Source organism: Salvelinus sp. IW2-2015, linkage group LG15, assembly GCF_002910315.2.
Source record: "Salvelinus sp. IW2-2015 linkage group LG15, ASM291031v2, whole genome shotgun sequence".
Lineage (NCBI taxonomy): Eukaryota > Metazoa > Chordata > Actinopteri > Salmoniformes > Salmonidae > Salvelinus > Salvelinus sp. IW2-2015.
In genome coordinates this window covers 3,371,955-3,385,584 of record NC_036855.1, presented here as the reverse complement: position 1 = coordinate 3,385,584, position 13,630 = coordinate 3,371,955, and the positions used below count along the sequence as shown (strand labels likewise).

The 13,630-nt window shown below is 43.0% G+C and overlaps 1 protein-coding gene across 1 annotated transcript in view; it reads left to right on the top strand.

Moving 5' to 3' along the window:
• The window catches only part of LOC111974661 (glutamate receptor ionotropic, delta-2-like), a 741,584-nt gene that overhangs the window by 550,138 nt on the left and 177,816 nt on the right, over positions 1–13,630 (top strand). The window contains 2 exon segments of the mRNA XM_024002565.2: positions 282–313; positions 10,591–10,650. Of these exon segments, the coding sequence (XP_023858333.1) occupies positions 282–313; positions 10,591–10,650 (92 nt within the window).

The window sequence follows — 13,630 nt, the reverse complement described above, 5'->3', positions numbered from 1 at the left end:
AGATGGAAGAAGAGGATACATAGAGAGCACAAAGTCTTTTCCCGTATGTGGAGAGAAAGAGAGAAAAGACGTGCTGAGGTGCTGATTTTACTGACCGTCCAAAGCAAGGACAAAAAAACACACACCATGGACATTGCAACAAAACTCAATCCGCACACGCACACCACCCAACCCTTGTTCCAACACACCACTTATCTGAGAAAAAACAGACTCATAGAAGACTACCAATAGTCCGCTTTTTGACAGGAAGACAAGAGAATGAAGAATGCAAAAAAACGCAGACGATGTAGCGGGCCTAGCGGGATCGATCTCTGTCCACCCCAAGACTTACACAAGACCACTCACGAGTACCTATGGGACAACAAGAACCGTGACCAACAACTGAACTCTGAATTCTTTCAACACACACTCCCCGAAAGCGCACCTGGGCGCGCCCTGGATACACCGCCCCAGGAGGGAGATAGAAAAAAACACTTCGAAGAACACGCCGTCCAAATAACTCCAGATGGCAGGGCTGCAACAGTAATCATGAAACATATCTCAAAAAAATGACTTTAATGAAAGCGCGCCGTTGTTCCACTTGGCTTCTCAGAAGCAGCTCGTGGATCACCACCCGCCCAGACGACTCATTTACTGTGGCCACACCCAAGGACAACGGAAGGCATGGATTGCCGAGAGCAGAATAGACGTCGAGACCGCACCAAAGGCGACAATACCCAATTACAAAGGAATGCATATCTTGAAATGGATGCCAAAAATCTATTAAAACCAGCAGAGTCCAAGATGTAAGCATACAAGGATACATGCGCCCGAGATACAGACAGGCTCTGCGAATGAACGTAACCAAGGCGGAGCATCTAAAGAGGCGCCGGGCAGAGACCTTCACCGCCTACTCCGATACACCGGACCGAGTGAACAGTGACAAGAGATACGTCACCAGGAAACCAAGCCACGCAGTTGACACACTCGCAGACCACACGGCCAACCCTCAATGATAGGTGAATGTCATACAGGCTTCCTCCTGTGGCTGATTGAGACGTTCCGTTGGACGAGGCCGAAATGCCCACTGCAAGGTCCCAGCGTGCCAGCTGGAGAAGACAAAGCAGAAAGTAAACAGTTAATTAGCGCAAGCGAACACGGGGACACACGAGAAATGGTGACTGGACTGATGAACCGAACGTGTTAAGAACACCACAACGGGTCCGCTTGTGGATCAGGAGTGGCCACGGAAGACAAATCAGGAAGTAAACAGCACTTATTGAGTGAATGGTAACATGGTATAACACAAGGGGTCCCGTCGGGATCAGCGGTGGGCCAGCAATGGCGAAGACAAGCAGAAGTACAGTTATTATGACAGATCGTAACATTTAACACACACGGATCCTCTTGTGGAATCAGGTGGCCACTGGAAGACAAGCAGAAGCTACATATTATTATGACATTACATGATTTCAATTTCAGGGCTTTATTGACATGGGAAGCATATGTTAAATTTGCCAAAGCAAGTGAAGTAGATAATAAACAGTAAAAATGAACAGTAAACATTACACTTCCAAAAGTTCCAAAATAATATAGATATTTAAAATGTCATATTATGTGCAAATAGTTAAAGTACGAAAGGGAAAACTAACATCAATATGGGTTGTATTTACAATGGTGTTTGTTCTTCACTGGTTGCCCTTTTCTTGTGGCAACAGGTCACACATACTGCTGCTGTGATGACACACTGTGGTATTTCACCCGGTAGATATGGGAGTTTATCAAAATTGGGTTTGTTTTCCTTTCTCAATAGCGAGTCTATGCTCACTGAGTCTGTACTTAGTCAAAGATTTCCTTACGTTTGGGTCAGTCACAGTGGTCAGGTATTCTGCCACTCTGTACACTCTGTTTAGGGTCAAATAGCATTCTAGTTTGCTATTTTTTTTTTTGTTAATTCTTTACAATGTGTCAAGGAAATATCTTTTTGTTTTCTCATGATTTGGTTGGGTCTAGTTATATTGCTTTCCTGGGACTCTGTGGGGTGTGTTTGTGAACAGAGCCCCAGGACCAGCTTGCTTAAGGGGCTCTTCTCCAGGTTCATCTGTCTGTAGGTGATGTTTTTTTTGGACGGTTTGGGATCTCTTCCTTTTAGGTGGTTGTAGAATTTAACGTCTCTTTTCTGGATTTTGATAATTTGTGGGTATCGGCCTAATTCTGCTCTACATGCATTATTTGGTGTTTCACGTTGTACATGGAGGATATTTAGCATAATTCTGCATGCATAGTCTCAATCTGGTGTTTGTTCCATTTTGTAAATTCTTGGTTGGTGAGCAGACCGCAAACCTCACAACCATAAAGGGCAATGGGTTCTATAACGCATTCAAGTATTTTTAGCCAGATCCTAATTGGTATGTCGAATTTTATGTTCCTTTTGATGGCATAGAAGGCCCTTCTTGCCTTGTCTCTCAGATCATTCACAGCTTTGTGGAAGTTACCTGTGGCACTGATGTTTAGGCCAATGTATGTATCGTTTTTTGTGTGCTCTAGGGCAACCATGTGTAGATGGAATTTGTATTTGTGGTCCTGGCAACTGGACATTTTTTGGAACACTGTTATTTTTGTCTTACTGAGATTTACTGTCAGGGCCCAGGTCTGGCAGAATCTGTGCAGAAGATTTAGGTGCTAAAAGCACCAGATCATCAGCAAACAGTAGACATCTGACTTCAGATTCTAGTAGAGTGAGGCCGGGTGCTAAAGACTGTTCTAGTGCCCTTGCCATTTTGTTGATATATATGTTTAAGAGGATAAGGCTTAAGCTGCATCCCTTTCTCACCCAACGGCCCTGTGGAAAGAAACTAGTTTGTTTGTGTACATGGATTTTATAATGTTCTTCCCCCAACACCACTTTCCATCAATTTGTATAGCAGACCCTCATGCCAGATTGAATCAAAAGCTTTTTTGAAATCAACAAAGCATGAGAAGACTTTGCCTTTGTTTTGGTTTGTTTGTTTGTCAATTAGGGTGTACAGGGTGAATACGTGGTCTGTAGTACGGTAATTTGGTAAAAAGCCAATTTGACGTTTGCTCAGGACATTGTTTCCACTGAGGAAATGTACGAGTCTGCTGAGAATTTTACCACGGTTGCTGTTGACGCATTTCTCTCTCTCGTTTGCTCGACCTCTGTGATTGACATCCTTTATGAAGTGCAGGCAGTAAGAATTAGTGTCAAATGTCTAGAGTACTGTGGATGGACTATGTATGAGATGTTGTGCGTGATAGCTAGGCTAGCATTTGGAGGGTGTGTAGCTAACAGTACAGTATGTTAGGGGTTTCTGAATCTTTAGACCCAATCTGGATCTTTAGACCCAGTTCAGAAGATCCCTCCTGGCAAAACCCTGATGTAACAAAATCAATGTCCTTATTTGCATGATATTTTATTGAAATAATAAAGCTGACTCTTGAAATCCTGTCATTGATTTGTGGTTGAAATCTGGTTAACATGAGTATGTTGACATTTATTTTTGAAAATTCCATTGATGTTCAATGTCAGTATGTTGACAAATTATGTTAATGGAGTGTTGGTTCAACTAACATTTGCCCGGTGGGACAATATTCAATGACTCCCAACCACCAACTATCTATCTATCTGTAAATATAATTTTTTATTTCAACCAATCATCATGTTCAATTTATCTACTCAGTGGCTAATTACTATTATTTTACTGCAGTGTTTCTTGGTAGTCTTAAACAAATCTACTTTGTAACAAAAGTATACACCTCACACACATGGTTAAGAACCATGTACCATGTCAGATATAAAGTTGAATGTATTCCATTTTGAGTTTACATCCCAATATAACACTTTTATGTACATCACAGAAGACTGAAATATAACAAAACGATTTGACATAGAAACACTGAATTTTTGGTGTGTTAAAATATGTTAATGTTAATTAATTATGAAATGATGAAAAACATTCCACCCATGAGACCACTAGAGGGCGATTTGGTCATTTGACTGCAGGAAAGGGGTAACCTGAAAGGGAGTATCCACTACTCCAAGATGCCCTGAGCTCTTCCCAGCGTCCCTACTCTGTGGATAATAACTGGCTGCCATGGTCGAAAACCACAGCGATTAGCAGGACCCATCAACCCAGGCAGGCTGCATCCCTCCCTGGCCAGGCATCATCTCCAACTCTGCTCACTCTGCTCAGAGACTGTTTTATAATAACAGCAGTAGCACCATTTAATGCTTTCCCATGGAGGCCTTTTTAGCGGTGATCTATTTGGGTGGAAAATTGCCATTTCCAGCTTAAATGTTAATTTAAAAAACACTTAAAAATCGGAAGAAATATGTGTGTGTCTAAGGGGGATGAGGGGTGCCAGTGGGATCTTGGCGGGGGCTTGGTTACGCATGATGTGTATGTTAGGGGAGTCGAGGAGCAGTGGGATCTGGAGGCTTTGTACAGTCAATGCATCCTTCCCTCCCTCCAGGTGGCTGATGGGTAATAGAGTGCCCAGTCTTTCTCAGGAGCTGAAGTGCAGAGAGATAGCAAGAGTGTTCTTCGTCCACGCCCCAATGACCCTCTCATGCAGAGCAGAGCCCCAGTTCAGTGAGTATAGGCCAGAGTCAGGGTATGTGGGCTGGCTGAACGACTCTGGTGAGCCCCTATGGTCTGCATGGTGGCAGTCTGACGGCAGACTGATGGATGGCTGATGGGAGGCTGATGGTAGTCTGATGGCAGTCTGATGGCAGGCTGATGGCAGGCTGATGGCAGTGGGGCTGCTGCTGTGGCTGTAGGAAGAGCTGATAGGCCCCAAGCTGGACAACCAGGTGGGAGTGAATAACCCTTACATGATGTGTAATATGGTGGCAAAGCCCTCCTGCTATAGACTGACAGATAACACACCAGTCTAGAATGGAGTCTGTATAAAGACCTTCCCTCCAGTCTAGAACTGTCTGTATAAAGACCTTCCCTCCAGTCTAGAACTGAGTCTGTATAAAGACCTTCCCTCCAGTCTAGTAACTGTCTGGTATAAGACCTTCCTCCAGTTAGAAACTGTTGTATAAAGACCTTCCTCCCAGTCTAGACTGAGTCTGTATAAAGACCTCGTCCTCCAGTCTCTAGAATCGTCTGTGTATAAGACCTTCCCTCAGTCTAGAACTGTCTGTATTAAAAGACCTTCCTCCAGTCTAGGAACTGAGTCTGTATAAGACCTTGCTCTCCAGTCTAGAATCTGGTCTGTATAAAGACCTTCCCTCAGTCTAGAACTGAGTCTGGTATAAAGACCTTTCCTCCAGTCTAGAACTGAGTCTGTATAAAGACCTTCCCTCTAGTCTAGAGACTGAGTCTGTATATAGACTTCCTCAGTCTAGGAACTGAGTCTGTATAAGAACTTCCCTCCAAGTCTGAGAACCTGGCTGTATAAGACCCTCCCAGTCTAGAACTGATAGATCTGCTATAAGACTTCCTTCCGATGTCTAGGAACAGAGTCTGTATAAAGACTTCCCTTCAGTCTAGAACTGAGTCTGTATAGAAGACTCCTCCAGTCTAGAATTGTCAGTGTGCTTAAGACCTTCCTTCAAATTAGAATGAGTCTGTATAAGACCTTCCTCCAGTTCTAGAACTGTCCTTTAAAGAATCTTTCACCTCCCATCTAGAGGAAGCACACATAATGCACTTGGACTGTGAACAATGCATTTACCCACACACAAATATAATGTCCAAACAAGTGTTATGTTACTGTAGACACACACGACACACAACACACACACTGGAATGGATTTTGATTACATAGTGCAACAGCGTAAACACACATTGAACCGACACAACACACTTAAAGCTCCCACACACAGACACTGATCTCTGCTGAGACAATACCCACGGCTACACATCTTCACAGTCATGATAGTGCACTCGTCACTGTGAATAAAATAGGAACAGTGCTCGTGCATCAGATGTACAGTGTACTGTTTCAACGCTCGCTATTGATTTCCTCGCTGCTGAGTGGTTTGGCGAAGATTGGGGGGCATTTGAATCAATGTGTAGTTGTGGGGAAGTGATAGTCCATATACTGAGGAGGTAATCAATGTGTAGTTGTGTGGAAGTGTATAGCCGTATACTGGAGGAGGTAATCAATGTGTAGTTGTGTGGAAGTGATAGCCGTATACTGAGGAGGTAATTCAATGTGTAGTTGTGCGGAAGTTGATAGCCGTATACTGAGGAGGTAATCAATGCTGTGATTTTGTGTGAAGTGAAATAGCCAGTATACTGAGGAGGTAATCAATGTTGTAGTTTGTGCGGAATGTGATAGCCGTATACTGGAGGATGGTAATCAATGTGTGAGTTGTGCGGAAGTGATAGCCATATATTGAGAGGTAATCAATGTGTAGTGTTTTGCGGAAGTGATAGCGTAATACTGAGGTAATATAATTGTGTAGTTGGTGCGGAAGTGATAGCCATATACTGAGGAGGTATCAATGTGTAGTTGTGTGGAAGTGATAGCATATACTGAGGAGGTAATCAATTGGTAGTTTGTTTGTGCGGAAGCTGATAGCCGTATACTGAGGAGGATCAAAATGTGTAGTTGTGCGGAAGTGATAGACCCTAACTGAGGAGGTAATCCATGTGTAGTTGTGCGGAGTGATAGCCGTATACTGAGGTAATATCATGTGTAGTTGTGCGGAAGTGATAAGCCATATACTGAGGAGGTAATCAATGTGTAGTTGTGTGGAAGTGATAGGCCATATACTGAGGAGGTAATCAATGTGTAGTTGTGCGGAAGTGATAGCCATATACTGAGGGAGGTAATCAATGTGTAGTTGTGTGGAAGTGATAGCCATTACTGAGGAGGTAATCAATGTGTAGTTGTGCGGAAGTGATAGCCATATACTGAGGAGGTATCATGTGTGTAGTTGTGCGGGAAGTGATAGCCGTATACTTGAGGGAGGTAATCAATGTGTAGTTGTGTGGAAGTGATAGCCGTATACTGAGGAGGTAGTCAATGTGGTACGTTGTAGCGAGGGAAGTCGATTAGCCATAATACGTATAGGTGTAATCAATTGTGTAGTTGTAGCGGAAGTGATAGCCGTATAACTGAGGAGGTAATCAATGTGTAGTTGTGCGGAAGTGATGCCATAAACTGGAGGGTAATCAAATGTGTGTGTGCGAAGTGATAGCCTGTAACTGAGACGTAATCAAATTGTGTAGTTGTGCGGAGTGATAGGCCATATACTGGAAGGTAATCAATGTGTAGTTGTGTGGAAGTGATAGCATATACTGAGGAGGTAATCAATGTGTAGTTGTGCGGAAGTGATAGCCGTATACTGAGGAGGTATCAATGTGTAGTTGTGCGGAAGTGATAGCTATACTGAGGAGGTAATCAAATGTGTAGTTGTGCGGAAGTGATAGCCATATACTGAGGAGGTAATCAATGTGTAGTTGTGGCGAAGTGATAGTATACTGATGTAAATCAATGTGTAGTGTGTGCGGAAAGTGATAGCATATACTGAGGTAATCAATGTGTAGTTGTCGGAGTGATAGCCATATAGGAGGTAGGTAATCATGTGTAAGTTGTGTTGGTAAGTGATCGCATATACTGAGGAGGTAATCAATGTGTAGTTGTGCGGAAGTGATAGCGCTATGACTGAGGAGGTAATCAATGGTATGTTGTGTGCGGAAGGTATAGCGTATCACTGAGGAGGTATGGTACTGCAAGTAAAGCCGTAAGTGGAGGCTAGTTGAAGTGCCACTTCAAGGAGGGGAAAAACATGCCTCTTCTGCCATTCAAATTGATGGTACAGCAGGGGGGGAGAGGGTGTGTGTCAGAGTAGCATAGTTTGGTGTGTGTAATATAAACATTATATCGTGTCCAGGGGGGTAAAGGACTTGGGTGGGTTTTCGGGGACTATGATGGGAAGTGTAGGAAGTGGTAGGTAGAGGTAGCGTAAGGACAGGATAACGTGCAGTGGTGCGTTGACATGGGGGGGGGGTTTTTCCTCACTTGATTATGGTGGCGACTAAAAAAGATCTCCTCACGGATAAGTGGGAGTGGCAATGACATGTTACCCCTCCACTCAATAGCTTATGTGAGCGTACGGGGGACATGGAGGATTAAAGGAAAGAACTGGCTTAATGTGCGATGCCCGTGTAAATTCAATAACACCTCCGTCAGTAATACTGGCTGACATATTCCGAGAAACATATTCAGTCATCAATAGGATTTGATTAAAGTGGCAAGGTACCAGGAAGAGAAAGGGCTACTGTACTTTCTTCTTCTTGTCGAAAGTTGAGACACGTGCAGAGTCATCAGTCCATGAAATATAGCAAGTGGAGTGTGAACGTATTTGTCATATTCACACTCTCTCTATTTCTCTACCTTTCTCTCTATTTCAGCACCTCTCTCTCTTCGTTATCTCTCATCCTCACACGCTCTCTTCTCTGTAAGGTTACTGTGTGTTAGGTGGAAAAATACAGCATAAATAGATTTATGAGATTAGGAAAAAATCCTGGGAAAGATCATGGACTGGCTGGCTCAAATTGACCATTCATATAGTTGTAATCCATGTAAAGAAAAAGCATGGGGTGGAGGCAGAGGAGACTGGGCTACAATACAGTAGTGCGCGATAGGAGGATGATAGCAGTAAAGCTCGTTGAACGATTTGATTTTTGTCCAACAGGAGGAGCCTTTGTGATGGTGTCCAGAGAATGTCCTTGGAGCTTCTAAGAATGTACAGGTTACTCATCGAAGTACTGGATTCTCTCTACCTACCTGGGCCTTCAAGTCGCGAAGATCTATGTGGCCCTGACCATAATACGTTGGAGCCACACGTCGCGACGGGTCTGAACGGACTGTGATGGGAAGATGGTTGGCCAACGGTGAGCAGACTCTGTTCTGTTCAAATGATGCCTAGCTCCTATATACGTGACACTACTTTTGATCAGAGCCTGTGGTGCCGCATAAGCAATGATGACATAGCCCTGCAGCATATAGGTGCCCATAATGCATATGGAATAAGCCAACTTGTGCAGCAATATAGGGCTGTCCTAATGCATATAGGGACATAGCACATGCAGCATTAGGGGGCCCATAATGCAATCTGGGACATATTGACCAGAGCCCTATGGGCCCCTATATGTTGCAGTGGCTAGTCATTGCATTATGGGCACCCTATACTGCTGCGTGTATGTAACTCATATGCATTATGGGCACCTATATGCGTGACAGTGATATGTCCATATGCATTATGGCATCCCTATCGTGCTGCAGTGGATATCGTCCATGATGCATTTATGGGCCCTTATATTGCTGCAGGGCTATGTCCATATCTGAATTAAGGGCACCCTATTATGCTGCAGTGTATGATCCATATGCTATTTATGGCACCCTATTGCTGCAGGGCTATGTCCATATCGCATTATGGGCACCTCATATGCTGACAGGGCTATGTCCATATGCATTATGGGACACTATATTGCTGTGCAGTGATATGTCATATGACTGCGTTCGACCACTTTCCAGAATAAGAAAAATACACGTTAGAGAAATAAATATGTTATCAGATTGTCATGTCATCCATGAATGATCTGTGTTCTGCAATGTGTTGTACATTGCGCTTCCTTTGTGCAGAGACACATCATACGTCTGTCTCATCATCCATCCGTCTCATCCTCATCACCTCAGCCAAAGTAGCATCAAGCGTAATGTGCCATCATGTGTCTACATAGCGCTCTATAGATCTCTCGTCAGAGTAAAATCAATTACAAACATGGCAAGATTAGAAGTCATTGCCTTGGTAAACTGGTTCTTCATTTAGAGTTGGCTGTTTTCTGTCGCCGGTGCTGTCACATTCCCCTAGTCCTGGCAAATAGAGAGTGGGACTGAAAAGACTGTCTAACAGCAGAGCTAAACACAAAAAGGCAGAAGCTGAAACGCTGGAGTCAGCAGAGCATTTTCAGGGCCCATACCCATCACCCCTTGCTGTTTTATTTTTTTTTTTTCTTTTTTTTTTTTTTCCCATTCTTCAGTTCTCGTTTTTGATAGCTCTGCTTTCCAGATCTACAGTGCCTTCCTCAACCGATTCCCACTGCTGCTTCCAGTTTGCGCTTCCTTAAAATGTGCAGAACTATGTGCATAAGAGTTTGGAGCTTATTTTTCAGATCACAAACAGACCCGAATGGAAAAAAATTAATTTTAATATATTAGTCTGTTATAAACCTTTCCTTATTCCCTTCGATATATTTTTTATAATTCCGTAATGAAAGCAATACTGCATGCATTATTATCCATCAGACTTTGTAAGTGTCTGGAATGATACAGAGGTATAGACTCATATTTAGACAGACATTATTATTATATTCATTGTCTGTTTTTATGGGGGTGTATGCTCTTGTGATTGTGTTTGAATGCTTCCTTTGAAAGAAACGGTATCTTTCCTCTGACTCTTGTATCATTCTAGAGGACACCGGAATTGGTACCCAATGACGGAAATACAAAGAACGTAGTGAAGTGGAATTTAAAAAGATGTCTTCCTAATAACATAGCGCATGCTCAATCTCGTACATACCCACACTTTCTAGGAGAAGACAGAACATCTGTATAGACGTATAGTTACTGTACATAGAAAACAAATTTGACTGGCATGTCATGAGAGTCGTACTAGTCGTGAAGGTCGTAATAGTCCGTGAAAGAGCGTAATGGAGAGTGTAAGTCGTGAGTTGTAATAGTCGTGAAGAGTCGTAATAGTGTGAGAGTTGTAATAAGTCGTGAAGGTTGTATGTCGTTAAGCTTAATCAGTCGTGAAGTGTCCTAATGTCGTGAAAGTGTCCTAAATAGTCCGTGAAAGTGTCATTCGTCGTAAGTAGTCCGGCTGAAGTAGTGGCCAATGTCGAGTGTCCTAATAGTCGTGAAGTGTGCTAATAGTCGTGAAGTGCTCCTAATGGTCGTGAAGTGTCCTAATGGTCGGTAGTTGTTAGATGTCTGATATTGGTCGTGAAGTGTCCTAAGTGTCGTGATAGTGTCTAATAGTCGTGAGTGTCCTTAGATAGCTGGAAGTGTCCTAATAGTCGTGAAGTGTCCTAATAGTCGTGGTGTCCAATGTCGAGCCTACATAGTGAGATCAAGTGAAGTGTCCTAATAGCGTGAAGTGTCTAATAGTCGGAGTGCTATAGCAAAAGATGACAGTACTATTATGAATAGTCTTATAGTTGCAAATATCATAATAGTCATGAATGGTCCTAATTGTCATAAAGAGACATAATATTATGCATATGCCATAAGTCATTGAATGGTCACTAATTGTCTCATGAAAGAGTTTATAATAGTTAATGAACAAAACCAATTCCCAGCTAACTCCATGTGATGAAACAAGATAATAGGAACATGTAGATAGGGATAAAATGACTAAGCAATCAGGAGTAGCAGTTAGCAGAGTGCTAGCAGCATATGTGAAGAGTAGATAGGAAAGTGAGTGTTTTGTGTGAGTGACATGCAATATGCAAGTGTGTTTTGTGTGTTTGTGTTTTAGTCTCAAGGTTTGTACATGTCACATGCACAATACAGTGGAATGCCTTTCTTGTCAGCTCTAACCCAACATGTAGTCATCAATAAATGTGGTCATCAATAACTTATGTAGTTCATCAATACATGTAGTCATCAATTAACTATGTAGTGATCATATACAATGTGGTCATCAATAACTAGGCTGTCATCAAATAACAATGTAGTCATCAATAACAATGTAGTATCAATAACAATGTAGATCATCAATAACTATGTTGAGTCATCAATAACCAATGTGGTCTACAATAACAATTTTAGTAATCATAACAATGTAGTATAATAATATGTAAGTCCATCAATAACTATGCGAAAAAATACAAACAAGGTAGAACAAGAACACACGCGTATAAAATAAGGAATAGAGAAGCAACACTATAAATGTAAGGTAGCATATTATATACAGGGTCGTAACAGTACATATATTACATGTGGAGGGATACTGGATCGAGTAGAGGTGACTATGTCTAAGGGTTAAGTGTGACTAGGCTCGGAGATATAATTGAAAATAAACAGAAGTTAAAAGCAGCAGCGATATGATGATTGTATGTGAGTGGGTTGTGTGTAGAGGCAGTATATAAGAGTGTGTGTGTGTAGTATGTGTGTGTGTGTGTGTGTGTGGTGTGGTGTGGTTTGTGTGTGTGTGTGTGTGTGTGTTGTGTGTGTGTGTTGTGGTGTGTGTGTGTGTGTGTGGGTGTGTGTGTGTGTGTGTGTGTGTGTGTGTGTTCCGCTCCGTGTGGTGTGTGTGTGGGTCTGTGTGTGTGTGTGTGTGTGGTGTTGTGTGAGCAAGAAGATGGAGTGAGTGTGTGTGTTGGATGGTGCTCACTGTGTGTAGTGTGTGTGTTGGAGTTCGAGTGGTGGTGTAGTGTGGACAGGCCTGTCAGTGAGCATAGAGAGTGACAAAAATAAGAATCAAGTACAAAGGGTCACTCAGATAGTCCGTCATAGCATTTTGTTGGCTATTTCACTTAGCTATTTAACTGAGCTATTTAGGACAGTCTTATGGCTGGGAGATAGAAGCTGTCAGACTTAATGGCAGCAGACTTAATGCAGAGACTTTAATGACTTAAATGCACCGTACCATGGGGCTTGCCGTACGGAAGCAGAGAGGAATAGTCTATGGCTTGGAGTGGTTTAATGTATTTTTCAGGCCTCCTTTCATCAACCCGCTCTGATGATAAGGTCGTGGATCGCAGAGGATCTCAGTCTCAGTGTGGGGGTCTGGGCCTTGTCCGCACTACCCTTGTGGGCCAATGCTATTGGAGGGCGGTGCTATTTAGCATACATAGCAGTGATGGCATGCCAGTCAATGATGCTCCTCATGGTATAGCTGTAGAACTTTTTCCAGGCATTTGCCGCGCCGTTTGCACAAACCTTTTCAACCTCCGAGGGAGAGGCGCTGTCGCAGCTTCTTCAGCGACTCTGCGGTGATGTGTGCACGCGTTTTTAAGTTCTTCGTGATTTGGATGGCGAGGCACTTGAAGCTCTCGACCAGTCTTCCACTGCTCCCTGCCGATGTGGATGGGGACGTGCTTATCCCCTTCGTGGGTGTTTTCCTTGTAGTCCACGATCACGCCTCATTATTCTTACTGATGTTGAGGGAGAAGTTGTCTGTCCAGACACCACACTGTCCAGGGTTATTGACTGCTCCATTGATAGGTTGTCTCATTGTTCGTTTCACATATCTAAGCTTGGACTTTTGAGGCATGGACTATGGAGTTTTCTACGCATATTTCTTATCCGGTTATTTCCTTTGACATCACTGAAGGGGAAGTGAATCAAGTGCACTCTTTGGAGGAAGGAGAGATATTGGGAACATGCTTGCGGTGTTGTGTCTTCACGCCAAACCCAACTTACTTAGTGGTCTTCGCCCTAACACACTACTAGTGTCTCATCCACGCAACACACTTACTAGTGTCCATCGCACCAACACACTTACTAGTGGTCTCAGACCACAACACAACTTACTAGTGTTCCACCACACACACTTTATCTGTGTCTCACCCCAACACACTATAGTGAGTTCACCACCAAACCACACTTACTAGTGTAATGGTACACGCCCCTAATCATGATGGGAAGTAGGAACTCA